The sequence below is a fragment of the Vulpes lagopus genome, chromosome 7, assembly GCF_018345385.1.
Source record: "Vulpes lagopus strain Blue_001 chromosome 7, ASM1834538v1, whole genome shotgun sequence".
Classification (NCBI taxonomy): Eukaryota; Metazoa; Chordata; class Mammalia; order Carnivora; family Canidae; genus Vulpes; species Vulpes lagopus.
The window spans coordinates 20719870-20744877 of NC_054830.1; the positions used below are offsets into that span (position 1 = coordinate 20719870).

The 25008-nt window shown below is 46.7% G+C and overlaps 1 protein-coding gene across 1 annotated transcript in view; it reads left to right on the forward strand.

The window, feature by feature from the left end:
- The first annotated feature begins 224 nt into the window (after positions 1–224).
- Positions 225–25008, forward strand: part of DNAH1 (dynein axonemal heavy chain 1) — a 76341-nt gene continuing 51557 nt past the window's right edge. Inside the window, 8 exon segments of the mRNA XM_041763152.1 lie at positions 225–241; positions 3919–4279; positions 5250–5322; positions 7559–7733; positions 8147–8303; positions 9210–9342; positions 11905–12066; positions 12635–12887. Of these exon segments, the coding sequence (XP_041619086.1) occupies positions 3938–4279; positions 5250–5322; positions 7559–7733; positions 8147–8303; positions 9210–9342; positions 11905–12066; positions 12635–12887 (1295 nt within the window). The 5' untranslated portion in view covers positions 225–241; positions 3919–3937.

The following is a 25008-nucleotide window of genomic DNA, read 5'->3' on the forward strand; positions in this document are numbered from 1 at the left end:
AAGAGTCGGGGAGGGGTGATGGGTAATGGAGCCTGGGTTTGACAGCCTAGAGGGCGTCCGTGGTCCCCGCAGCTGCCCGGGTGAGGGAAGCGGAGCAGGGAGCGCGGGGAGCGGGGTGGGGGGGTGGGACTCCGCAGACGGAAGTCCCGCCCTCCGCACGGATGGTCCCGCCCCTTAGCAACAGGCCCAGCGTCCCTCCTTAGAGACGGGGCTCCAGATCCTACTCCGCACGTTGGAGCCGGTAGGTAAGTGGGCGGCGCCCAGGGAGGGCCGAGCGAGAAGGGGCAGGGGGCGCCTCACTAGGCGCAGAGGGCGAGTGGCCGGGAGGGTGACGTCCTCCCCGCCCAGGGTCCACATTCCTGCCTGCGGGCGTCGGCGCACCCGGTTTCCCCAGCCTTGGCCCTCAGGAGTGGGGCGCACTTTTATTTTTATTTAGTTTTTTAAAAATATTTTATTTATTTAAAGATTTTATTTGTTCATGAAAGGCGTAGAGAAAGAGGCAGAGACCTAGGCAGAGGGAGAATCGGGGCCCTCTATGCGGGACTCCATCCCTGACCAGGGGATCACGCCCTGAGCCCAAGGCAGACGCTCAACACCACCCCCCCCAGGCGCCCTGGGGCGCACTTTTAAACCTTGCAGATAAGCCTGTACTTACTAGGTTGGAGGGTGGGTTTTTTTGCCCCTCCCCTCGCATGCTGAGAATGTAGCCGCACACACACTGTGGAAGGCCTCTGCAGAGAAGGAGCCCACCTCATCAGCCACGCAGTCCCTCTCCTGACGCCAGCTGCACCCAGTCTGTCTCCTTAGTCCTCTGTGTCCCCATCTGTAAATCCACCATACCTATATCACAGAGTTTGTCAGACATCAACTTCCTTCCTTGCTTAACTCCATTCATTCATAAAATCATTTGACAAGCACTTTCTAGGCACCTACTGTGTGCCAAGCCCAGCCTAGGTGCTGAGGTTCCGGAGATCAATGTTATTCAACAATACTGCATTTGCAGCTCTCGTGGTCACCTGGCAGGGCAGACAGATGTGTACACAGAATACAGGGAGATTTCCACTGAAGGGAGGAGCCTCAGACAGCTGTAGGAACACAGAGGGACTCACATTGGGCAAGGACACCAAAAAGGCAGGACCCCCAAGCCTGTATGGGTTATTACTACCCACAGTATTGTTTGCCAGGCAACCGTATCAAGGGAAGAGACTTCAAGAATCCTTTAAGTTATAGATCCTTATTAGATAATACCTTACCCAGAACCTGGTGTGTGAAACAGATGCAGGGTCTTTGTTGAATCGGGTGGATGGCTCTGAAGCCCTCCTGCTTAGGCCTTCCTCCCATAAGGACTCACTTTGCAGAACCTCAGAGCTCCCTGGTGCAGTGTCCTCATGCAAGATGGGAGAGTGCCCAGAGTGGCCAGCAGAGGCTTGCTGGCAACCACGCCCTCATGCTCTTGCCAGCCATGCTCGTTCCCACACAGAGGCATCCATCACCCATGGGGCTGACAGGAGATAGAGGCATGTCTGTCTGTCTGTCTGTCACAGGTCTTGTGCACACCAGCAAAATACAAGTGCTCAGAGCTGGAGTAGGACAGGAAGGGCACTGTGGATCTTTGTAAAGGGCTGAGAGATGGTTGGGGAGACAGGATTCTCCGTTGGCAACTTACTCTCATGCCTTCCTTCTTGGGATGTGCCTGGATGGGTCCCCTACTGCCAATCTGCTCAGAGGGAAAGGGCTCATAGGAACAAGAATCGCCCCCTCCCCATCACAGTGTCTTTTTACCACCAGAAACATTGTGCTTTCCTGGACATTTCCGCATCCGTTATTTTGGCTGAGCCTGACAACACACCAGTTCAGCAGCCAAATAGGTTCAAGTACATTTGAGAGCTGGGGATACCAGGGAGCAGGGTGCCCTTCCGTGGAGTGGGGACCTCGTCCTCTCCAAGAGCTGCTCTGTTCGGTGATTTTGTTCAAAGATTAACAGACATCTATAGGTTTGCAGCCAAGATGGAGCTGAGCCCTAGTGGGTCCTCTGTCCCCTAGGACCCACTCAGGCTCTGGGAAAGCTGGTGACTGAGGGTAGGCCAGACTCAACATTGTTTTCAGCACCCCTCCCGGGAGGTGGCTGGCCACCAGAGAGTGGGTTCAGGGAGCTGAGTACTGGTAGGCCACGCTGGACTGGCTAGAAGCTGGTCAGCCTTTGGGCTCAGAGTTTGGGGCTTCCTGCCAGAGCCCCATCTGCCTGTCATGGGCCCTGAAGTGGCCTTGCCAACTCCCCACCCCCTTCTTAGAAATGGACTTAGCAGCTGCAGGCCACTTCAACACTGCTGGGGTAGCTTTGATCCAGACAGTCCTGGCTGCCCACTCTGCCTTTCAGATCAATCCAGGCAGGATTCCCCTGCAGTGATCCAACAGGAAGCCTATACCAGCCAGGCACACCTGGTGGCTAAAGTGGAGATGACAGAGCAGGAAATACCCCGCCAACAGAGCAGCCTGTACCACAAGTTCCTGGCTGCTTTGTCCCAGTGTACAGGGGGTGGGAAATGGGATGGGGCCAAGGGAGAGGGCCTTGCTTGGGTCAGGGTATCCTTTTGTTAAGATACCCCCCTCTTTTTTAAATTGTTTATTTGAGAGAGTATGAACACGAGCAGGGCAAGGGGCAGAGGAAGAAGCAGGCTACCCATTGAGCATGCAAGGCTCCATGTGGGGCTCAATCCCAGGACCCTGGGATCATGACCTGAACTGAAGGCAGTCACTTAACAGACTGTGCCACCCAGGCAACCCAGATACCCTCTCTTTTTAATCGACTTTTTTAATTGAGCTAATTATAGATTCACTCCTTTTTTATTTTATTCTTTTTTAAGATTTTATTTATTTATTCATGAGAGACAGAGAGGCAGAGAGATAGGCAGAAGGAGAAGCAGGCTCCCTGCGGGGAGCCTGATGTGGGACTCGATCTCAGGACCCTGGGAATCACTACCTGAGCCAAAGGCTGAGCCACCTAGGTGTCACTCCTTTTTTACTTTGTACCACATTACATGGAAACCTCTTCATCACTGTACCCTCATCCAATTTCTTATAACATTCCCCTGACCAAGCATTTCCCCCCAATGATATGTTTTGAGGTAGTCAAAAGCAACAGTGGCTTGGCAAGGGCTTGCTCATCCCACAATAAAAATTCTGTAAGCCCTTGTCCCTGGAATGGGGGATGTGCATGCAACCCCATGGGGAGACAGGAGGGTATACACTGCATGAGCTGAGCTGACCCTGAGAGCCAGAGCAAGTGAATATCATTCTGTAGCTGGTAGCGGGATCTATGGGTCATTTGAGGGTCAGTATCCATCTGGGGAAGCCCTTTAATCCTCTGGCTCCTGGGTTATGGTGTGGGGCGGACATGGATGGGGGAGACAGGGCATGGCCCAGTGCCCCACACTGGGGAGGGACAGGGCAGTTCAGATGGGCTGGGGGCCCCAGGGCTGCCTCCTGCTGAAAGTCCTTTTGCGGAAAACCAAACAGGGACCTTCATTGAGTGAGATCCGAGCCACCCTACTTGTATCCTTTGTGTGAAACCAGTCCTTGCTCTCTAACATGGAGGAAAGGGAGTGAGCAAATGCAGAAGGATGCACTGGAGTGGGGGCATCTGAAGAGCTTGCCTGACTCCCCCCACTCATTCCCTGACTCTAGGGGCTCATTTCTCACATGCAATGTCCAGGGAAGGCTCTGCTGTCTCCAATTGGAACCTGCCTGGCACCATGTATCTGTCCAGATTAGGAGACCACTCTCTTCCTCCCCAAATCCTGTGGGGGAGGGGAGCTGTGGCTTGTTACAGGATGCAGACAAGGCATTCCTGTATCCTGGTGCCCCTGGGAGGTGAGCAGAAGCTTGCCAGATTCCAGTGATGCCAGTATCTTCTCCTAGGAGCACCCTAAGAAGCAGCATGGAGCAACCTAACAGAGAAGGCCACAGCCCTGGAAGGACCCCTCAGAGCCCAGAGTGCAGTGGTATTCCTGGGGGCCAAGAGTGTAGTCTGAAGAGGACCCATGCAGACCAGGAGCATAACCTGGAGAGGATTCTTCTGGGACCAGATTTTGGGTCAGAGAAGCCTCTTCCAAATGCTGAGTCCAATCCCCTGCCTTTACCCTTATCCTCACCCACACTCTCAGACTTGGGGCAGACCCGGAAGTTGCCCCTGACAGCCACTGATAAGCAGTATCCCCTCATGAAGCAGCGTGGGTTCTACTCTGACATCCTCAGCCCTGGAAGCTTGGATCAGATTGGGGTGAGTGTGGCAACTGTCCCCTACCAAGTTCAAGTCCTCCTGTGGGTTCTGGTTTCCTTCCCTCCCTCCCTCCCATCTATCTCTCTATCAACCCATTTGTTCACTCATCCATCTAGCCATCTGTCTGTCCTGTAATTTGTCCATCCACCCATCCATCCTTCTGGTCATCCATCCATCTATCCCTCCATCTATTTGTTCATTCAACAATTCATTACCAAGTATCTCCTATTTGACAGGCCCTGGACTGAGCACTGGTGACAGTGAGGATAAGACATCTATGTCCCTACTGTCATGGGGCAATAGCTTTGGTGGGGGAGTCCTCCCCCAGCTCTGGTTGGGGAGGGGTTCCTTGGACAAGGTGTCATACTATGTGTGTATTGAGTGGCTGGCAGGGGGCATGTTTCAGGCAGGGAGCTTGGGGACCCTGAGAGAGGCCATGGCCTGTGTAGAAGAGGAGGAAAGAATGTAAGGGGACAGAGGAGGAATTGGGGTAGGGGGACAATGGAGAGGGGGTGACTAGGGGAGAGTTTAAAGAGCCCCGTAGTCCTGGATAGCCTTAGGAAAGTTTTAGCTGGGATGGATCAAGAGAGATAGTGCAAGGACCCACTGATCCTCACTAATTTAGAGGTGCCAGAGTTGCCCTTGGTGGGGGAAGCATGCACAGAGACACCTGCAGGCCTTGTAGTCCCTCCATCTTGTGGGACCCTGGACATAGCAGGAGTGTTCTAGAGTAAGGAGGGAAGCTATGCAGGACCAGAAGGGCACCCCCTTCTGGTCAGAGGTGTCCCAGGAGGCTGTGGTTTGTGGTCCACTGTGGCCTCTGAATGAGGAATTGTGGAAACTCACTGCTTCTGCCCCATTCCTGTGCCCCCAGTGTGTTGCCGGTAGGCTTGGGGGAGATGGTCCCTCCCAGGTCCTGCCTGTCCCCAGGGTGTTTACATCCCCTCAGAGCTCTGGGATCTGGTTTTAGGAAGTATGCCGTGGTCCCCACATGAACCAAGACCTCCTTCGGCAGGCTGACCTTGACAAGTTTACTCCAAAAGGTGAGTGCCTAGAAGGGCAAGGGGGATGGGTGGGGGCATTTAGAGGCAGGGTCTCTGGGATCAGAGAGATGGTTTCTTCCTGGCTTGGATCTCAGTTTCCTCAGCTGTAAAATGGGGGGTAACAAGGCATAAGGTGCTCAGTGCTCAGTGAAGCACAGCTTCTTTCTGTTCTTAGCAGAGTTGCGATGAGGGCACCATGGTGGGCTGGGCTGGGCTGCTCAGGACCAGGGCATCCGTTCTCTGCCTGGCTGGAGATGCTAAGGTGTTCACAGGTGTAACTTCTGTTTCTTCCTCCCCCGAAACATGAGCTTGGAGGAGGCCAGGGCTGTGTCTGAATTGTCCCTGCTGGGACTCCAGCTCTTGGAGCAGGGCAAACACAGGAAGGTGCCCAGATCTCTGCTGAAGGAGGGAAGAATGACTCTCCTCCATCTCAGGCTCTGCACTGAGTCTTGTAAGGTCTGGGACAGGGCTGTGTGGTGTGGGGCAGTCTCCAGTGGCAGAGGGGAGAATAGGGTGGCTCCGGGAGAGGCAGCAAGCTGGTTGGGGCCCTGAGTGATGGGAAAGAGTTGGCTGGGGACCCTCCCACCTGGCTGGCAGAGAGAATACTCCCTTCCATCAGGCCCAGAGGGCCCGGCTGTGCTTCTCTTCTCCAGCTCCAGGAGAGGCCTGATTCCTTGCTGGCACTGCTCAGATTAGTCCTCTCAGTGCCCACAGGTCTCATGGGGTCTGGGAAGCTCCAAAAGTGGCCCAGGAAATATCACATGTACGTGCATTTGCACAGTGAGCTAAGGATCCAGGCTTTTGTGCTCTGTAGCCTCACAGACATCAGTGGCTCCAAAAATGTTTACAGAGTGTGAATCTAGGGGCTGTGGGGGTGCTCCCACCATCCATGGGCAGGTGGGGTGGGGATGCTCAGCAACTCTGCATCCCCACCCACCTGAGGAAAAGCAGTGCCCCAAAATGCCACAGGTGGTGGCATCCAGCAACAGAAGTCCACTCTGCTGCTGGAAGGTCAAGGGGAGGACTTGAGAAGCCCACTTGGGCTGGAGACCAGGCTTTGTTGTCCTTACCCTGGCTGTTCCGTGGCCCCTAAGATGCAGGGCTGGGCCCAGAAGCCCATGGTCCTGGGAGTGGAAGAGTGTCATGGACCCCCAGCTCCAAAGCAGATGATTAAGGGAGGTTGAAAGCTGCCTTCTTAGCCATGCCTCTTTGGTATTGTGGGGTTTCCTGAGCACCTGGCAACTCTGGTCAGAGAGCAGACTTCAGCTGAAGACGGGTGGCCTCTGCTGAGCCTCCCGAGTCTTCCGTAGAGCCCCAGAGGCTAATCCCAAGGTGAGCTTTCCTGCAGTGTGACTACCTCTTGTCTCCAGAGGGGTGGTGAGGCCCAAAGTGGGGGTCACTAAGGCCTCCCAGGAGACTGGATGGGGGCCATCACCGAGATTTCTCGAGCCTACCCACCTCCTGGAAGAGATGGCTCATCTTCTGAAGCATCTTCCCACACTCTGTTTCCCCAACTTTGGGGACTTCCTTTACATGTAACATCCCAATTCCTGGAATCCTTCAGTTCCAGGCAGGCTAGAATAGTCACCCTGCTGATGGCTCTCTCTCCACCAGCTCTCCTGCCCTCAGACCCAGAATGGAAGCTTCTATCTGCCCTGGTTGTCTAAGTAGGGGTGACCATTTTGTGTCTTGAGTGTCCCACAGGGCCAGGGTGATGGCACCACCTGCTCGTACAATATCCAGGATGCCTTGAGTTTAGAAATGCTCCCACAGGGTGACTAGGATTCACCATTGACATGCCTCGGAGGGCCTCTGGGGTGGGCGTGGACAGGACCCATTAGATGTGCAGGGAGCTACCACTTTGTCTTCCTGTCCAGTTATAATCCCCACTGGTCATTTGAGTCAGCATCTGGCTTGAGCAAAGTCCCCTGGTGCAGAGTGTGTGGGGGTGGGGTGGGGTTGTGGGTGGCATGGAAGAGAATGGTTGAGCACGCTGGCTCTGGGCAAGGAGAGCAGGACCAAAACACACCTTCCAGAGGCCCTTGTCCCTCCAGGCTCGCACCCTCTTGGGTAACTGGTGCCAAAGCTGGCTTCTTCTTGCCACTGCCGGCCTCAGGCAAGCTCTGAGCTTCCCTTTCCCTGACTCGTGCATGGCCCTTGTCTAAACCCCTGTCTGGGGGTGTATTGGGGCCCTGGCCTGAGCCCCAGCCACTCCTGTCTGTGCTTCTGCCTACAGTCAAAACTTTTGAGATCCCTGAGGACTTTGAGGAAAGCCTGGAGCAGGAGCATATCGGGTCCACCACCCAGCTGCTCACTCACACTGACTTCCCGCTGCAGGCCTATGAGCCCAAGGCACAAGTGCCTTTCCTGGTGCTGCCGGGCCAGTGCCCCCGCAAGATCGAGATCGAGAGGTACGGCTGAACTGGCAGCAGGAGGGCTGGTCCCCTGGTAGGTGGTATCCACCCAACTCAAGGGGTGAGGGAGAGCAGTGAGGTAACTGACCTCATGGCAGGGGTTACTAAAATGGGTCTCTGTGCAAATCTTCTAGCCCTTTGGTTTCTTAATAGAACAAATTGCTTTCCTTGCTGTGGAATTGGGGAGGATGGCATTTAAGTCAATGTGGTGGAACTGCCAGGCAGGCCAGAGGGCAGCTGGGGCCCAGCCCGCCAGCCCCACTGCCACACCACTTCCTGATAAGCTCCAGAGGGGTAGAGGGCCCTGGAAGTGTCTCTGGGCCACACCACCCTGTGGGCCCTTGCTGGCATCTGTGAAGCTGCCTCACATGAGCTGAGCTGTCATGAGAACCCCTTTTCCCCTTGGCCAGGAGGAAGCGACTATACCTGAGTCTGGACATTGAGCAGCTGCTGGCTCAGGAGGGCATTGACTCCAACAAGCTCATGCCCAGGCACCCAGACCCACACAACCCCCAGACCATTGAGCAGGGAAATGACCCAATATTCCCCACCTATCTCCCACTGAAGGTGAGTCTAGTTTCTATAGAGGGCTGATGGGTGGAGGGTAATAGAAGCCAGGCTGAGGGCTCAGACCCGAAAGGGGATCCCATGGCAATCATAAGCACTCATTTATCAAGCATAATTGGAGCCTCCTGCCAGGGGTTTTGAGCACCTTAGGCTGGAGCAGAAGGGGCCCAGAACCCCTGAGATGCTGACTCTACTTCCTTCTTGGGAGCCTGGGGAAGTTTTGTCCATGATCTCTGCCTGCCTTCCTCCCCCACCACCTCCAGGCACCAGAAGCAGCCCAGTTGGACTGTGGAATAGTGTACAGACCTTCCTGACTACTGCTTCTGGACTCACTGAGATGGGGGGGAACTGAGGTGGAAAGAACATCATTGTAGCCCCTTTGGGATACTGAGTCTAGGGAAGAGAAAGAGGGAGCATAGTCTGTTCTGGCTTTCACTTGGCTCCCCATGACCCTGAGTATGTCTTGCTTGATGGTCCCTATAGGGAGGCAGAGCTGAATCCACATCACCCTACTAAGGGTGGCCTCCCTGACAACCTGAATCTCCTTCATGTCTGGGTGTAGGTGAGGTGCTCAGGAAAATCCAAGGGCTACCTCTTCTCCTGGGTCTGAGCTGGATGACCCTTGGGCAGTAGGAGAGAACACCCACATCCTGCTTTGAGTACCCAGATAACCCTCTGCCTGCATCAGGATGGACTGGTTGGATGAGGATCCGGGGTTTCACAGGAGCCAGACTCCACAGACCCCTGTAAACAGCAGAGGAGGCATCCAGCCCCTGGGTCCCTAGTCTGTAGTTCCTGCATCTGAAGAGGACCGTACTTAGGCACCCTCATCATCTGGTACACCCAGGTCATTGGGCCCCTGTAGGGGTGAGCTGTTTCCTCCTGACCTCAGCCCATTTCTTCCAGGTGTTCGACAATGAGGAGTTTGATTGCCGGACTCCCAGTGAGTGGATCAACATGGGCTTGGAGCTGGGGTCTCAGGACAGGAAACCTGTCCCTGGAAAAGCCCTTCTCCCCACTGATGACATCCTGGGGCACGGTGAGCAGGACTGGCATGTATGGGGGGCAGGATCCTGGTCTGCACCATCCCTGCCTGGCAGCAGCCCAGGCCTGGACTCCTGGGCTGCCCTGGGGGCTGGTAGCCATGGGAGGTGAGGCCCCCACCTCTTGAGGCCTCCCAGTTGAGGTTTAGGCTAAGGGCAGGTCAAACAGAGGCAAGGAATACAAGGACTAGGGAAGACATGGAAGGGCCAGGGAAGGGACAGCTGGATGGTATTTAGAATTTTTTTTTTAAATCTTTGGTTTATTGGTGATTGTAAAAAGATACAATCCTGTTGGAAACATTCCCATGTGCATAAGGGGCATAATTCAAGCCCTTCCATCCTGCCACCCAGAAATCACCCTTGCTCCAGCTGTACCTGTGGTCTCTCAGCTCTCACTGCTGTGTGGACAGCACATACCCTCAAGCTCACACATCTGCTTGCAATCACACACTCACAAGGCATCCTCCCCCTTGTCCTCACATGCCATCACCCACACTCCCATGCCCATTTTCACCACACACACTCACACGCCTACTGTCACACATTCAGGGCCACTATCACACCCCCACACATGTACCCGGACTGTTGCTGCACAGATGAGCTGTGGCTCAGCCTTGTCCGTGTCTGCCCCTCTCCTGGCCCATGTCTGCCCTGGGGCTATGTTTGCTACTGGAGGGAACAGGGCCAGGGTGAACTTCCTTGGCTGCCACTCTGGTCTACATGGCTGGTCTTTGTGTGGGCATCTGAGGAAGATTTGGGTTAGGAGGTTGGAGGTTGGAAGTGGCTGTTCCCCTGCACAGGGCTGAAGGCTGCTCTACTCCCTGCCCCATGGGCATGGACAAACTGCTTTGGGATGGGCAGTGGGTCCCTAGTGGACTGTGCCCAAGACTGAGAGTCATGCTGGTTGATTTTAAGACTGCTTGGCCTCCAGGGGGCCCTACAACAAGTCCATTGAGCAGGCTGCAAGTTTATGTCTCGATTTAAAAACATGTTAATGCTGGAATCAATTCCTCTGAACTAGACAAGAAACCCAGAATGTTCCCTTTACTTTGGACTTAATTACAAAAATGATTTAACTCAATTGTTCCCAGATCTCCAGTTCCTGGTGATAAAACCAGAAGGTATGCGGCTGCGTTAACCTTAAATGTACCAAGTACCAGCCTCCCCAAAGTGCTTCTGCTGGCACCTCTTCACACGGGCCCTGCCTTGGAGCAGTAGCACAGGTGGGGGGAGAGGCTGGCAGGAAGCATTTCTGCCAGAGACCCCTGGTGTTCTGCTGGGGGCTTTCAGTGACATCTTTTTCTCTAAGTTGAGCCAAGACAGGCCAGCATTTTCAAAAAAGAAGCTTATAGGAAGGGAAGGGAAGAAGGGAAAAGCAAAACAGAAGTAAAGCCAATGAGGTTTACCACAACAAGCCCCTTTACTCATCTTTCCAGCATCAATCAGCAGGTAGCATTTCCTTGAAATTCCAGCCATTTTTCCTCAACCCAGTCTGTAGCACCCATCAGTTTATTTTAAGGCATTCCCTCTAGGCACCGTGCCATGTGCATCTTCTTTCTGAAGAAGTATATTGAAACCGACTAGGTACCAGTTTGCATTCTAAGTATGGGGACACAGCTGTGACCATGTGTCATGCCTGCCCTTGGGGAGCTGCTCCTAGTATAAGGAGGCTGACCAGAGCCAGGATAGGATGCATCCATAGTGTGACTTTAGGTTCTGCGAGGGACACATTTAGGGTATCAAGTCAGAGAGTGCCTGGAGCAAATGTGCTCTTTTAGGCAGAGATGCTCTCTCCAAGGAGAAGCCATTTGAGCAAGGAACAAAGCAGCAATAAGGTGACCTAAGCAAAGACTATTCCAGGCAGAGAATATAGCCCATGCAAAGGCCCTGAGGCAGGGTTAACCTCCAAAGTCATGGGAACATCCAGACATGCAGTGTGGCTGGAGAGAAATGCAAATGCATAGGGCTGGTAGTGGAGGAGATGAGCTGGAGAATAGAGCAAAGGCTTTCAGCCCAGGAAACGTGTGGGAGGCTCATCTTGACCAAACAGGCCCTAAGGCCCACTTTGGGGTGGCTGCAGGGCAGTAATCTACATTGCCCTGACCTGTCCTGATACAAGGGCCCTAGGGTCTCAACTGCCACAGGAAGGGGTTCACTCTGGCTTTGGTCACCTTGAAGAGGTCCAGTTCATACATGAGGGGCTTTACAACTGCCCCCTCCACAGGTCTCCATGTGCCAGGGGCTTTCCCACCTCCTGTCCCAGGCCTGCTGGTCTGTGTCTCTGTCTGCCCTCTGTCTCTGTCTGGGGTCATGTGGAGCATGAGGACAGAGAGGCCTGGTCCTTCTGGGTCCTCTTCACCAGGAGTCGCTCAGAGGCCAGTTCAGCTGGGAAGAAAGCAGGGTGCCTGCTTTGCTGGAGTTAGAGGGGGTCTATCTTAGAGAGAGGGAGGCCAGACTGGTAGCCACTGAGACTTGTTCCCTAGCACCTGCTGCTCACACTCAGAGGCCCCTCTTGGCCCTATGGCAGGGAGCACTAGTGGGTTCCCCTCCTGTTTCAGAGGACCCCAAAAGTCAGAAGCTGAAGTATGAATGGTGCAGTGTGGGTGTCCTGGACTATGACAAGGAGAAGAAGCTGTACCTGGTGCATAAGACAGAGCAGAGCGGCTTGGTGAGAGATGAGATGGGGAAGCCCATCCTGAATGGAGGCGTCACCGCTGAAGGTATGAGCTCTCTGCCCCACCCCCTGCACACCCCCACACAGGTCTATGACTGAGGCCAATCCCTGCCCCACAGTACAGACAGCCACACCAGGCCTGAATTCTTCCTTGCTGTTTGTCCTGTGGCTGTCTGTCCCCTGACCAGTGAAAACCAGAGGGCTCATCACTCAGAGACCCCAGGAAAGGCAAATGGCCATTATTGGATATGCTCACTGTGAGCCACTGACAGGGTCACTTCCAACATGATTCAGAGAAGGCATCCAAGGCCCATCATTGCCCCAGGTGTGGCAGTGAGGAGTGGTACCATGGACGCCACCCCTGTGGGGCTCTGTGAACAGCTCTTTACAGTTTACAAAGCACTTTTCACATCTACCCATGGCAAACTGCACAGTGTACAGGGCCAAGGAGTGTTGTTGTGCCCATTTGGCAGATGTGACAGGGTGTCATAGAGGGGAAACCACTCACTTAGGGCCACCAAGCATCGGCAGCAGAGCTAGGCTGGAACCCAGTGTTCCAACCCTGAGAGTCTGACTATGCTGTGTGTTCCCTTCTCCCTCCCACCTGGCCCCAGGAAGGCCCCCCCTCCTCACCTGCCAGTACTGGGTGCCTCGGATCCAGCTTCTCTTCTGCGCTGAGGACCCCCGTGTGTTCACGCAACGCGTGGTCCAAGCCAATGCCCTGCGCAAGAACACAGAGGCTCTGCTGCTGTACAATCTGTACGTGGACTGCATGCCCTCCGAGGGCCGCCAGCTCATCAGTGAGGAGAGCCTGAACAAGATCAAGCAGTGGGCCATGAGCACACCCCGGATACGCAAAGGGTCCTCGTGAGTCCCCAGCAGACCTTTCCATCCCCAAATGTCACTTCCTCCAGGAGCCTAGGGGGCAGTGCTCCCTCAGCGCTCATCTGTAGGCCACTTTGCCCACTGCACTGTGGACTTCTTAGACTCCAAGCAGTGTCTTGTTTGTCTCCAGATCTCTCATGATCAATGTTGACTCATGGGTTGTTATTTTATAATCTGTTACTACTATTTTATATTTCGATGCCTAAATTGTCCCAGATTTGGCCAGAGGGAGCCTCTTCAAGCTGATTTCTGTGTCCTTCTAATGTGTTCCTATTGTTCTTTGAACATGTCTGTACTTTTGGGCATAGCAAGAAGTTCTGGGCTCATCTTGCACTTCCCCAGACCTAGCCTTGAAATCAGCTATGTCTCCAAGGAGCCCTGATTCCTTTCAGTGGGGAGTAGTATTTAGAAGCCAAGATCTGGGCATTAGATATGCTCATTGTTACTAGAAAATCATTGCTGTGAAGCTCTTAGACCAGTCAAATCTAGGGAATCTGTATGTTATGACATTTCATTATTATTATGTATAACCTTCACACACACCCATGTCTGTTTCTATCGATCTATCCATTAAAAAACATGGGTTCCTAATGATACCTTCAAACTGACCCCAACATCACATGGCTTCTTCTCACTTACACATATTTGTTACTTCTGTCTCCAGAAGAAAACCAACTCCCATTCATTGTTCATGGTGTATTTGTTCGCTCAGTCCTAAAATACACAGAAAGTCGTTCAAATGCTAATTCATACACTTTAAAAAGAAAGGCCTTACTAAGTAGACTTTGATACACGTTCAGTGTTCTTTTTCTCTTTGCCCCGGGGGGAAATCATCCTGGAAATCAACCCATACAAGTTCATTGAGATTTCTTTCCTTCTTTTTCATAACCGCATAGCTGTCTAGTGTGTGAACAAACCACATGTACTGTGGTTTATTTGACTGTTCTCTACTATATAGGCATGTAGGTCATTTCCAGTATGTTGCAATCATAAACAGTGCTACCATGAATAACCTTGTGCATTTATATATTCCTAGTGATGGAGGGGTAGCTTTAGGGGTAGCTGAGAAATGGGATTGCTAGGTGAAAAGATAAGCACATACGTAGTTTGGTTTGCTGTTGCCAAATTCCCTCTGCTAGGGTTGTGCCCTAGGGTTTTGTATACTTACCAACAGTGTGAGTGCCCGTTTCCCCACAGCTTTGCTGAGAGTGTGTTGTCATGCTATGTGATTTTTTTTGCCAGTCTGGAAGATAAGTATATGAGCAAGGTAAGTAAGTCCGAAGTGTTAATAAGTGAGGCTGAACAATTTTTTCCATCTTTTCACATGATTAAGGGCAAGTTTTATATATTTTTATGACTCACCTATTCATGTCATTTGCCCATTTTTTCCCCCTCAGGCTTTTGAGCTTTTTTTTCCTCTCTCTGATTTTAAGTGTTCATTATATATTAGGGATATTGGTCCTTCCTTTGTGATTTATGCTATAAATATTTTCTCCTGGTTTATTAGTTGTAGTTTGACTTTGCTTATGGTAATTTTTGCAATATAACTCTTAAAATATTTATCTAAACAATGTTATTAATCATTTCTTCTATTACATCTGGGTTTTGAGTCATAGAGGGCCTTTCCTCATACTGAGGATTTTTTCCTGTACTTGCATGGTTTCATATCCTTGTTCCATCCTTATGTACAATGTATGGTATGGATCCAGTTATATCTTTTGTCAAATGACCAGCATTTATTAAATAGTTTAAGTTTATTAAACACCATCAGCATTTATTAAAACCTCCATATTTTGCTCAGTGGTTCAAGATGCCACCTTTATCATACACTAATTTTCGTGTGCATTCAGATCTTTGTTTGGATTTTCTGTTCTATTCCATTGTTCTGTTTGTCTATTTATGCACTTGCACTAGAGTTTAACTATAGATGTTTCACAGAATGTTTTCATGTCTTGTAGAGGCCAGCCCCCTTTGTAGCTCTTCCCTTTCAGTGTTTTTCTGGCTCTTCTTGCATGTTTGTTTGTTTTAATTAGTTATTTTTCAAGACTGTGGCAAGATATACATAACAGAAAATTTACTATTTTAACCATTTTTAAGTGTACAGCTCAGTGGAATTAAGTGCATTCACACTGTTGTGCAACGATCACTACTGTCCATCTATAGAATGTTGTGAAACTGTACTCATGAAACAGTAACTACCCATTCTTCCCCCCCCCCCCCCCCCCCGAATCATACAGGCTTTGTCCTTTGGTGCCTGGCTTAAGTCACAGAGCGAACATCTTCTAGGTTCTTGCATGTTGTAGCAGGTGTGGGGATTTCCTTCCATTTTTTTCCTTTTCATATTCCATTATATGCATATACCACATCTTGTTTATCCACTTATCTGTGGATGGACACTTAGGCTGCTGTGAACATGGGTGTACAAATCTCTCTTTGCGTCCCTGCTTTCTATTCTTTTGGGTGTATACCCAGAAGTGGAGTTGCTAGGTCATATGGTAATTCTGTTTGTTGTTGTCGTTTAGTTTTTATTTCATAAACTTACCTCTGCAATCTATCTGGACTTGAAGGGGGTAAGGAAAACATGGAACCCAAAGAACTGCAGTGAAAGCATAGGTTATAGCCTATTATCAACAGGTGGGAGAAGGAACCGTCTGGTAGTTAAGATAAAACACACATCAAATTTATTAGAGCTGTCCACAGTTGGCAATCGTGAGCTTCTTGCTGCTCTTGCCTTTTCTGGACCCAGAGCACTCCATGTTTTTCCATGGTACTCATGCCCTCTTTCACCTTGCCAAAGACCACATGTTTGCCACCCAAACACTCGGTCTTGGTAGTATGGATGAAAAACCAGTAACATTTGTGTTGGATCCCGCATTAGCCATGGACAAGAAGCCAGGTCTCGTGCTTCAGGATGAAATTCTCATCATCAGATTTCTCCTTCTAGATGGACTCACCACCAGTGCCATTATGGTGTGTGAAGCTTCCACCCTGGTACATAAATCCTGGAATAAGTGTGTCAAATCAGGAACGTTTATAACCAAATCTTTTCTCTCTAGTCCTCAGTTTTTCACTATCTTTGGAACTTTGCAAATGATTTGAAGGATACATGGTCCAAGGGTTCAATATCTAAGAATATCATGGAGTTGACCTTGGCAGGGTGGCACAGGGCAGCTCCAAGTGGTGTCAGCGGCATCTGCAAAACCCTGTTTATAATTTTTGAGATGCCATTATTCAGCTGCCTTAGCAGCTGTTCTGTTTTATATTCCCATCGATGGGGCACCAGGGTTCTAATTTCTTCATGTCCTCACCAACGTTTCTTTGGGTTTTTTTCCCCCCTTTACAATAATTATCCTAATGGGTGTAAAGTGGTATTTCATTGTGGTGTTTATTTGCATTTCCCTAATGATTAGTAGTGATGTTGACATCTTTTCATGTGCTTATTGGCCATTAGTAGGTCCTTCTTTGGAGAAATGTCTATTAAAATTCTTTGCCTGTATTTGAATCCAATTGTTAAGTTTTTGTTGTTGAGCTTTATGAGTTGTCTACATATTCTGGTTATTAATCCCTCATCAGAATATGGTACTTTCTCCCATCTCATGGTTTGCCTTTTTATTCTGTTGATAGTGTGTTTTATGTTACTAGAACACAAGGTTTTTCATTTTGATGAATTCTAATTTTTCTATTTTTTCTTTTGTTGCCTGCACATTTAGTGTCATAGCCAGGATATGATTTCCAAATCCAATGTCATGAAGCTTTCCCCCATCTGTTCTATGAGTTTTATATTTTAGCTCTCACATTAGATCTTTGATCCATTTTGAGTTAATTTTTATATATGGGGCTAGGTAAGGGTCCAGTTTTATTCTTCTGCATGTGGAGATCCAGTTTTCCTAGCACAGTATGTTGAAAAGAATGTTCTTTCCCCCATTGAATGATCTTGGCACCCTTGTCGAAAATCATTTGACCTATATGTATTTGAGAGTTCATTTCTGGATTCTTTGTTCCCTTTCTTTGGTCTATGTATCTTTATGCCAGTACCGCACTGTTTTGATTACTGCAGCTTTACGGTAAGTTTTGAAACCAGGAAGTATGAGTCCTCCCACTTTGTTCTTTTTCAAGATTGTTTTGGTTAATTAGGTCCCTTGAGGTTCCATATGAATTTTAGGATGGATTTTTCTATTTTTGCAAAAGATGTTGGGATTTTGTTGTTGTCATTGTTAGGGTTTTGATGGCAATTTGCATGCTTCTTTTCCCATGAGCATTGTATCAACTCCTCTTGTTCTATCTTAAAAACATTTTGTATTTTGGGGGTACCTGGGTGGCTTGGTTGGTTGGGCATCTGACTTTTGATTTTGGCTTAGGTCATGATCTCAGGGTCATGGGATTGAGCCCCTACTTGGGCTCTGCCCTAAAACTGGGGCCTGCTTGGGATTCTTTCTCTCCTTCACCCTCTGCCCCTTCAACAGCTTGTGCTATCTGTCTCTTTAAAAAAAAAAACACTTTGGGGTGCCTGGGTGGCTCAGTAGTTGAGTGTCTGTCTTTGGCTCAGGTCATGATCCTGAGGTCCTGGGACGGAATTCCACATCAGGTTTTCTGTGGGGAGCCTGCCTCTCCCTCTGCTTATGTCCCTTCCTGTCTCTGTGTCTCTCATGAATAAATAAATAAAATCTTTAAAAAATAAATAAATAAAATGAAAAAAACCACTTTGTATTTTTTTAATTTATTTATTTATGATAGAGAGAGAGAGAGGCAGAGACACAGGAGGAGGGAAAAGCAGGCTCCATGCAGAGAGCCCGAGGTGGGACTCCATCCCGGGACTCCAGGATCGTGCCCTGGGCCAAAGGCAGGCGCTAAACTGCTGAGCCACCCAGGGATCCCCCCCCCACTTTTATTTTTAATGAGATTGCCTTATATTTTTAAATTACCTTAGGTATAGCTGACATCTTTAGGATCTTAAACTGTCCTACCTAAGGACAAAGAACGTTTACTCATTTGTTCAAGACTACTTTTCTGTCTTTAAGGGATGCTTTATGATTTCCCAGAAGGTTTTGCATATTTATTAAGTATTTTATCTTCTTTGTTGCTATTATAAATGGATTTTCTCTATTATTGTGTCTACTGATTTGCATATGCTAATTTTATATCCTGTTATAAACAATCCTTACTGAATTGTTTGATGCGTTTTATCATTGATTCTCCAAGGCTTTCTAAGTACACATTACCTGTAAATAGAGATAATTTTACTTATTCTTTCCAATTCTTATTCCTCTAATCACTTTCTCTTTCCTAATTGCATTTTCTAATACTTCCAGTACAATATTGAATAGTAGTGGAGATAGTAGGGATCCTTACATTGTTTCTAATGTTAGTGGAAGTACCTCTAGTAAGTTTTCCCCTTAAGAAAATGCTAGCTTTAGGACTTTATTTAATAACATATCCATTGAAACTTCTGTTTTCTTAAGCGTTTATTTGTCACAGGCTTTTAAAATACTTATGGAGATAATATGATTTGTCTCCTTATATCATTAACATGGTGTATCATATTAACTGATTTCCTAATATTGAAACAACTTTGGATTTCTTTAATAAATCCCATGAACCTAGCTATGGCATATCATTTTTTTAAATGTGGTATTGGATTCTGTTGGTTAGTATGCTTTCTAGAAATTTTGTATCAATATAAGTGATGTTGGTTCATAATGTTTTTTATACTGTCATTATCAGGTTTGAAGTAAGTTATATTTGCTTCATAAGATGAATATTGACGTTTTTCCTTCATTTTCAGTACTCTGGAACAATTTGTGTTGTATTGAGGTTATCTGGTTATTCCTTTCTGAAACCATTTGGACATGGTGCTTTTTGGTAGGAGAGTTCCTCTATAACTTGTGTAAGAAGTTCTTCTATAATTCTCTATAAGAATTGGTCTATTTAAGCTTTGTATTTCCAATTTGGAGGTCAATTTTTGTATACTTTGTTTCTCTAAAAAATTATCCATGTTTTCTAGATTTTAAAATATATTTGCATAGACTTTTGCAAAGTGGTCTTTTATGATTTAAAACTTTTTTCTGTCTCAATGTTGACTTCCCTTTGTAACTTCTTATTTTATAGAGTTATGCTCTCTTCCCTTTTTTTTTTTCAAAGATTTTATTTATCCATTTGACAGGAAAGAGAGAGAACACACAAGCAGGGGGAACAAGAGAGGGAGAAGCAGGCTCCCCAATGAGCAGGGGTTGCTATGTGATCCCGGACTAACTGAGCCACCCAGGCATCCCCTCTTTTTTTGCTGTATTAAGTTACTTAGTGGTTTGTTTGATGTGTTAATTTTTTAAAATTAGGACTTGGATTTATTAATTTGTTTTCTACATCTACCTCATTCATTCTGCTTCTTAAAAAAGATTTTATTTATTTGAGAAGGAGAATATGAACTGAGGTGGGGGAGGTAAAGAGACAAGTAGACTCCCCACTGAATGTGGAGCCTGACACAGGTATCAATCCAAGGACCTTAAAATTATGATCTCAGCTGAAGTCAGACACTTAACTGACTGAGTCACCCAGGCACCCCCATTTCTACTTTTTATTATTTCCTTTCTTGTGCCTTCTTTTGGCTTATGTTTTATTATGTTTATAGTGTGTATATGTGTGTGTGTGCACACGAGGAGTTTAGTTCACTTATTTATGTTCTTATTGATAAATGCGTTTAAGACTAATGAACTTTCTTCTGATACCTGCTTTAAAAATAGTCCACAGGGGCAGCCCTGGTAGTGCAGCGGTGTGGCACTGCCTGCAGCCTGGGGTGTGATCCTGCAGACCTGGGATCAAGTCCCACATTGGGCTCCCTGCATGGAGCCTGCTTCTCCCTCTGCCTGTGTCTCTGCCTCTCTCTCTGTGTCTATGAATAAATAAATAAAATCTTAAAAAAAAACAACAAAACTCCTAGTTTGTAAATAAATAAATAAATAAAGTCCACAGATTCTGATATATAGTATTTTATTTTTTTAGTTCCAAAATTTGTATTTCCGATTTCATTAAATAATTGTTTAGTGTCAGGTTTTTACAATTTCCCGTATGAAAAGGACTTGGTAAAATTTGTTGTTAATGAATTCTCCTTGTATTGCATTGAGATCAGAGTATTATTTATAATATTTCTACTCTACAGAACTTGCTGGTGTTTTCTCTGTGGACCTAATGTATAATCAATTTTTTGCTGAATGCTCCGTTTGCACATGAGAAGAGGTATATCCCTATAGTTAGGGTATCAGAGTTTATATATACATGCATTCCAGAAAAATCTATTTTATTGATTATGTTGTTTACATCTTCTATATGTCTTTTGTCCACAGAGAGTACTGTGTTATTTTATCATTATTAATTGCAGCTTTCAGAATTAAAACGTGTCCTCAATCAGGTCAAATGCTTTTTGACCAGAATTTTACTTTGTTTGATTATCAGAATTGTAACCTGACTTTTTGTTGTTTCCATTTTTCTGATACATTTTTTCTCATCCCTTTATTTTTAGCTTTTTAAAATTAGTTTGTTTTAGGTAGGCCTCTTATTATCAGCATATAATCAGATCTTACTTTGTGAGTCAAATTAAAAATATTTTTCTTGTAATAAGTGAGTTAAACCCATTCACATTTATCGTTAAACTGCTATGTTTGATCTCAGTTCTGTGTTTCCTTCTTTATGTGTTGTATTTTCTTTGTTCTTTCACTTTTTAATTTCTTTTTTTAAGATTTTATTTTTAAATAATCTCTACACCCAACTTTGGACTCTAACTCATAACCTCAAGATCAAGAGTTGCATGCTCAACTAACTGAGCCTTCCAGGTGCCCCTCACTTTTTAAATTTCTTTTGGTATTTGGGAAGATTTATACCTTATTTTAGTGGTTTCTTTTGTAGTTAAGCCTTTTATAGTATCCCATGTCCCCTGCTTTCTTATTCAACCGGTTAATATCTGCTTTGTATGTTTTTAATGGTATCCTTTGACTCCCTTCTATTTCCTTTGTAACAATCTTGACTTTATTCTACTTCCCTCATTCCTTTCTCCTCCTATTTATTTATTTATTTATTTATTTATTTATTTTAATTTTTATTTATTTATGATAGTCACAGAGAGAGAGAGAGAGAGGCAGAGACACAGACAGAGGGAGAAGCAGGCTCCATGCACCGGGAGCCTGATGTGGGATTCGATCCCGGGTCTCCAGGATCGCGCCCTGGGCCAAAGGCAGGCGCCAAACTGCTGCGCCACCCAGGGATCCCTCTCCTCCTATTTAAAAAAAATATTTATTTATTTATTTTAGAGAGATTGCATGAGCAGGGGAGGGGTAGAGGGACAGGAAGAGGAGAGAAGCAGCCTCCCCACTGAGTGCGGAACCTGTTAGGGGCTCTATCCCAGGACCCTGAGATCATGACCTGAGCAGAAACCAAGAGTCAGAGGCTCAACTGGCTAAGCCACCCAGGCGCCCTTCTCCTTCCATTTTTAGTTGCTTTTTTCCTCCTTACTATTTTAACATAATATTCTTCCACTCTCATCTCTATCTTTGCTTTATTTCTATTTTTAAAAATAAATTTTAGTGATTGACTGACTGTATGCTCTATGCCCAACATGGGGCTCAAACTCACAACCCCAAGATCAAGGGTTATACACTCCACTGACTGAACTAACCAGGCACCCCATCTTTTTTTAGTCTTAAATATACAATTAAGTTGATTAAGTATATCAGACTTTTTTCCCCAAAGTTCTTCCTATCATCTTGCAGGGGACAAAAGGACAGTCCTCTTTCTTTATACCCTTCTAGGTTCTTGGCTGGGGCTCTGTAACACAGATTAGCAAGAGAATAGTTTACAAATTTATGTTTCCTTCCTTCCCTTCATAAGGAAATGAAGACCTGAACAGGTTAAACCTATGCTAGGTTTGATGAAGAGTGGAAGGCTGTGGGAATTGTGGCAAGACAAAAAGATATGAGCTAAGAGTGGTAAACTGAGGAAAACTTAACGAGACCTCTCATTAGGATTCCTCTTGGTGTCATTCCATCTTGGAGCTAAGGATGCCCTTTCCTCTGGTTATAAGGAGGTCACTTTTCACATGAGGATCTTACGACTTGCTTCAGGAGAAGCCTATTTGTCAAATTCCTTCAGCTTAAAATATTCAATAGGCCAGGGTGCCAGGGTCTAGTGTATCCTAGACCCCATTAATATCTTGGTTGTATGAAGTTCCTCTTCTAGTAGATTCCTCATAAAGGGCTCAAGGATATAGTGTTCCTGGAGTTCTTGCATGTTTAAAAGCTGATGGACAACTTGATTCAATATAAAATTCTTGTTTCATGCTGTCATTGCTTGGGTTTTGGGATTTATTTACTCATTCATTCATTCATTCATTTATTGGTTCTTTTTAAATGTTGCTCTTTTGTTGCCTTGCTTTAAATGTTGATTTTGAAAGGTCTGATGCCAGTCTAACTCCCCTTTCTTTGTAAGTTGTCTGATTTTTGGCTTGGAGGCCTCGGGGGTTTGTTGTTTGTTTTTAATCTTTGAAGTCTAATAATTTTACTAGAGTATATCTCAGAGTTGATCATTCTGGGTCAGTTTTTCTAAGTACAAAACAGGCCTTTTAAATACACAGGTTCAGATATTCTTTATTTCTGGAAGTTTCTCTTGGATTTTAGTTTTAAATATTAGTTCTCTTCCATTATCCTATTTTTCTTTATCAGATTACCTCATCTCTATTTATCTATCCATCTATCATCTATATCATCTATCATCTATCTTGCTTCTTTACCTATTTCTAATTTAACCATTTTCTATCTCTTTTTAGTTCTTTTTTCCCCCCTCATTTTCATTTTCTTGGTTATATTCTGGTCTTCAGTGTATGTCATTATATTTTTTATTTGACTCTATTCTTCCTTAGGCACCTCCTAATTTCCTAATTTTCCCTTCCCTCCAGAGATAATTTTGTTTCTTCCATTTTTTCCCCTCTGAATTCAGTGAAATAGCTTTCTATTTCTTCCTGCTCTTTGCCCATTTCTGTTTTAGTTGTGAAATTCTGATTCAAGGTGTTTTTCATATGAACAACCACTTGTTTGAAGGTATTTAGTTCAGTTTGAAGTGCTGAGGTAGTTTTCTGCTTTGTCTTTGTTTTTTTTCTTTGAGGGATGGACAAGAATTTTCATCAGGTAAGGTGGGTGCTCTTTCAGTAGCATTATGTTAGGGGCATCTACTTTCACCTATTGCATTCTTGGATTTGGGATGATTTACAAGATTCCTAGTTCACGGGCGCCCTCTTCTGTTAGAATAGCAAACCAGTTTTTTTTTCTTTTTCAATATGGATGGCTGTGTGTGTGTGTTGGGGTTGTCCTTCACATTGTTTTCGCTTATTTTTCAGGAATCTGAATTTTTCACTTTTGCTTCCTTTTCCATCACCCTTTAATCTCCAAAGTCCTCCTTTTCTTATACCTTCCCCCTCATATTTCATAATACCTTTCAAAGAATGCTACGTTGAATGAATGCATGCAAGTTCCTTCCTTTTCTTAAATGCTCTGATTCTCCAGGACTCACAGTCAGTGTTTTTGCAGTTGGAGTGGACTCTCTCTCTTTCTGGCAGAATTGTAGACCACACTTGAGCTACCATGGCTCCCCTCTTCTGCATGCACAGTTTTCCTCAGACTCCTCTCCTTCTCCATGCAGGCTGGCAGCAGGAGGGGGAGCTGTAGCTTATTGGGAACTGATGATTATTTTTCTACTTAAAGATAATGTGGGAGATCCCTGGGTGGCTCAGCGGTTTAGCACCTGCCTTCAACCCCGGGGTGTGACCCTGGGGTCTTGAGGTCAAGTCCCGCATTGGGCTCTCTGCATGGAGCCTGCTTCTCCCTTTGCCTATATCTCTCCATCTCTCTCTCTCACCGTCTCTTATGAATAAATAAATAAAATCTTAAAAAAAAAAGATAATGTTGGGTAGCCCTGGTGGCTCAGCAGTTTAGTGCTGCCTTCAGCCCAGGGCATGATCCTAGAGACCCAGGATCGAGTCCCATGTCAGGCTTCCTGCATGGAGCCTGTTTCTCCCTCTGCCTGTGTCTGTGCCTCTCTCTCTCTCTCTCTCATGAATAAATAAATAAATTCTTTTAAAAAACTAAAAAAAAAGATAACATGAAGTTTGGGCATTTTATTTATTTTGGGTATACTAACAGCATGGGTTTTGGTAGTGTTTTTTGTCCCAGCTTTTCTTTTTTTCTCTTTCTTCTGTCTTTTGAGAGCATGTGGAGAGATCCACATTGATGTAGCCACCATCACCTTGGTTGTCCAGAATTCCATTTCTTGAGTTTTATATCATTGAGAATATTTTTGGCTCTTTATAACAAATATGATGGACTCAGATTGGCTTAGATGGTAGGGAAAATGCACTGCTTTACCTATAACTAGAAATTGGATGCAAAATGTGCCAGGCTCAGTGCATCAGGGCTCTGTCTCCAGTGTGTGCTGGCTTCATCCCCAGGTGAATGGCAGCAACAGTTTTAGAAGCACAAAGCCCAGAGTCTAGTGAGCTCTGCCGTAGATTGGATTCTCTTGAAGCCAAGCCTGTTTGGGGGATTCTTGTATGATTGATTTATTAATGAAGTCCATCTCTAAGGGAGTGAAGGTGGCAGGATATAATAGAGGAAGCAGCTGAGCAGAGATGTGGTTTTAGGAGAAGTACAGCCTCTGATCTCACAGGGAACACTGGAGCATGAGCTAACCCCCCTCAGAATTTGTCCTGAAGAAGATGGGACAAGGGGGCTTGATTTTATAGCTCTGTATCAGTGGTTGATTATAACTGGATCATGTTCCCACTCTTAAGCCAATTAGTAGTCAGGTCAAGCTCCACCACGACCTGCTTAGACAGACAGGTGAGATGACCTCAAAGCTGGGAAATGTCAACTTCTCCTAAGTGAAGTGAGAAAGGAGAGAGTCCTAGAATGACAGTAAGGTATAATTAGGAGGAAGTGGATGTCAGGCAGGCAAGCAGCCGTGTGGCAAGTCTCCCTCTTGTGCCAGGCACAGGGTGCAGCAGTGAAGAGAAGAGGGTTCTGTCTGGGGGAACAACAGTGAATGAAGGAAAAAATGCCCTCAAGGGGTC